Here is a 3,442-nt window from a genome sequence, read left to right as displayed (position 1 = left end):
AAAGCTACATTTCCCTGAAAGGGAACGAATCTGTGCTTTCAGTTTTCCACTCTTGGTGGTCTGGGTGGGCAGTGGGAGATGGGAATTTATTTCTCCACTCTGGAGAAGGCACTGAGACCCTGGTTCTGGTTAGGACTTTTCTGAGCTGCTCCTAAGCCCCTGCACACACAGAGATGCCCCTGGGCAGTGCCCTGCTGCCGGGAGGGGTCTGCAGGGCAGAGCTGAGCACACAGCAGGTTGGATGGAGTCTGTGAGCACTGACAGGGAGGAGATGTGGGCACAGAGAAACAGCTCCTAGCACTGACAACTCCAGGCAGCAGATATGGGCAGGGAGTGAGAGGGGAGCTGCTCCCAGAAATGCTGGGGGAAGGAGGATTCAGGCACCTCCCTGCCGTCCCCTGCCATGCCAGACACCTTCTCCAGAGCAAGCCCCTGGTCTCCTCGCCCACATAGCAGAGCATTACGAAAAATAGCATAGATTTTGTTCAGAGTAGTCTGACCTAAATATTTGACTGTCTTTTCCTTCATGGACAGTGCTGATGCCCAGCAGAATGAGATGTGCAACGGCAGCTCCATCACCCAGTTCCTCCTCCTGGCATTCACAGACACGCGGGAGCTGCAGCTCTTGCACTTCTGCCTCTTCCTGGCCATCTACCTGGCTGCCCTCCTGGGCAACGGCCTCATCATCACTGCCATAGCCTGCGACCACCGCCTCCACACCCCCATGTACTTCTTCCTCCTCAACCTCTCCCTCCTCGACCTGGCCTCCATCTCCACCACGCTCCCAAAGGCCATGGCCAATTCCTTGTGGGACAGCAGGGACATCTCGTACTTGGCATGTGCTGCCCAGCTTTTTCTGATAGTCTTTTTTATCTCAGCAGAATGTTACCTTCTCACTGTCATGGCCTATGACCGCTACGTGGCCATCTGCAAACCCCTGCACTACGGGACCCTCCTGGGCAGCAGAGCTTGTGTCCACATGGCAGCAGCTGCCTGGGGCAGTGGCTTCTTCTATGCTCTTCTGCACACTGCCAATACATTTTCCCTACCCCTCTGCCAAGGCAATGTCCTGGACCAGTTCTTCTGTGAAATCCCCCACATCCTCAAGCTCTCCTGCTCACATGCCTACCTCAGAGAGGTACGTCTTCTCGTGGTTAGTGCCTGTTTAATCTTTGGGTGTTTTGTTTTCATTGTGGTTTCCTATGTGCAGATCTTCAGGGCTGTGCTGAGGATCCCCTCTGAGCAGGGACGGCACAAAGCCTTTTCCACGTGCCTCCCTCACCTGGCCGTGGTCTCCCTGTATGTCAGCACTGGCATGGTTGCCTACCTCAAGCCCCCCTCCGTCTCCTCCCCAGTTTTAAATCTGGTGGTATCATTTCTCTACACTGTGGTGCCTCCAGCAGTGAACCCCCTCATCTACAGCATGAGGAACAAGGAGCTCAAGGATTCCCTGAAGAAACTTATGACTGGATGCTTTTAAGCAGCAATGAACTGCCCATCTTCTTCTGGAAATCTCATTGCACTCATAATGTAACTCATTATAGGCTGAGACTTTCTTTGGTACGTTGTTTTTAGCTTTTCTTAGTTGTAATTATGCTGTCCACAAAAAGTGCTTGTCTGCATCCCGCTTCTGTTTCAGTATCCACCTGTTTTTTGTGATCCATGGACTGTGTAAATGAGGAGCCATGCTCTCTGTGTGTTTAAACAAAATAAATGACACTGCAGTGACTTTTTTGTCCATGATCCTTCCCCTGAAACCTTTGTAAAGCTGCAGGTGGAGTACCCTGGTGCAGAGGTGGAGAGGAAAAACAGCCCTGGCACAGCAGCACTGCCAGGGAGCACCAGTTCTTGGTCTTTCCCAAGCTGCTCTCTTTCCACTTCCACACTCTCCTTCTCAGCCCTTGTCTTGGTGCACGGTCGGAGTGCTCTGGCAGCTTGGTCACAGTCCTGTGGTGCGGCAGTCCTGTGCCCGCAGGCAGGGACGGGCAATGGGCACCTCTGTGACACAGCTGGACTCCATAATAGCATTTTAGATTAGCTATTAGGAAAAAATTCTTCACGGAGAGAGTGGATAGGCATTGGAACAGACTGCCCAGGGAAGTGGTACAATCACAATCCCTGGAAGTATTCAGGAAACCTGTGGATATGGATACGGTGTTTAAGGACATGGTTTAGAGGTGGACCAGGCAGTTAGGTTAACAGGTTGGACTCGATGATCTCAGAGGTCCTTTCCAACCTTAACCATTCTATGATTCTATGAGAAAGGATCTTCTCCGGGCAGTGCCTGAAGGCTTGGGTCTTCTTTCAAAGTGGCTCTAGGGAACATGCCCAGAGAAGTGCCCAGGAGAGGAAAACCCTTGTGAGCAGCTCAAGTGTGTGAGTGTGCAGCTCTGGGGCACACAGCAGTGTCATGGACGCTCATGGGAGAATTCAGTCCTTGGCACCCAAGAATGACTCCTCGCACAGCCAGGCCTCCTGGGAGAGACGTGAAGGACCAGCGGAGCAGGGTCTGGTCTGTGCCCATGTGTGCTGGACACCCCATCCAAAGCACATACGATACGGGCTGCTGTGGAGAAAATTAACCCTCTCCCAGCCACAGCCAGTACACCGAAGCTCCCCTCCCACGGCATTCCTGGTAGCAGTTCCGTCTCACTCCCTGCCCAGTGCAGACCAACCGCCTGCAATACAAATGGGGTCACCAGATGAACTCCTCCCGAGCCGTGCACAAGCAGTCAAAGAGCCAAGAGGTGCCTCAGGGAGGTCCTCCCCTCACACATCTTGATGTGCTTCCTCAGCCCGTGTTTTTTGGATCCATGAATAGTGAATGGTGAAAGATGGTCATCCCCTGAGGATGAGATGGAAAGCCTTGAGCGCTCCTTAACTTAATAAATACTGCTTGTTGTTGTTGTTATGCTAACAAATGTAAACCAATTGAGTACAGTGTAAATATCATTCGAGAATATGCCCATACCTGACACCAAATAGCTCAAGAACAATCTCTGCTCAGGGGTCTGTCAGCTGACTGGTCATGGCTGTGCTCTTAGGTACCACATCTCGGAGCCTGGGCACAGCACAGTTTAAGGATATTAGCTGTGAGGAAAGGGTAAACTGCTGAGCCCAGATAGCCAGGTAAAAATCCTGAGAAGAGACCTGAGCAGGATGCCCTCAGGAGGAGGAGAATAAAAAGGAACCTGTGTTTGGCAAACGCAGGGGAACATCTGGACCTCAGGAGGTCATGTTTGAACAACCAGACTGCCCATGCAGAACAACACTGGGTGACTGAGAATACTTGCAAGGAACTGAACGTGATCGGAGAGGACTAAAGTGTGTGTGTGCGCTATTGGATGATTAAACTTAGCTGTATAGAAACCTTTCAAGCTGTATATGAGCTCTTGAAAAATCCCGATGGATACCTTCCTTCCCTATGGAGAGCTGGTCTCAC

General features: G+C 51.6%; 1 protein-coding gene across 1 annotated transcript; it reads left to right on the top strand.

Moving 5' to 3' along the window:
* Nucleotides 1-556: 556 nt before the first annotated feature.
* LOC309603250 (olfactory receptor 14A16-like) lies at nt 557-1,480 on the top strand (the record flags this gene model as incomplete). The annotated part of the gene is made up of 1 exon (XM_082338138.1): nt 557-1,480. One exon carries the CDS (start codon nt 557-559, stop codon nt 1,478-1,480), a length of 924 nt encoding a protein of 307 aa, XP_082194264.1.
* Nucleotides 1,481-3,442: the final 1,962 nt, after the last annotated feature.

This window comes from Platalea leucorodia, assembly GCF_965183815.1.
Source record: "Platalea leucorodia genome assembly, contig: HAP1_HAP1_SCAFFOLD_24, whole genome shotgun sequence".
In the NCBI taxonomy this organism is placed as follows: domain Eukaryota; kingdom Metazoa; phylum Chordata; class Aves; order Pelecaniformes; family Threskiornithidae; genus Platalea; species Platalea leucorodia.
Note: the sequence above shows the minus strand (reverse complement) of the source record. Positions and strands in the feature narration are given on the sequence as shown.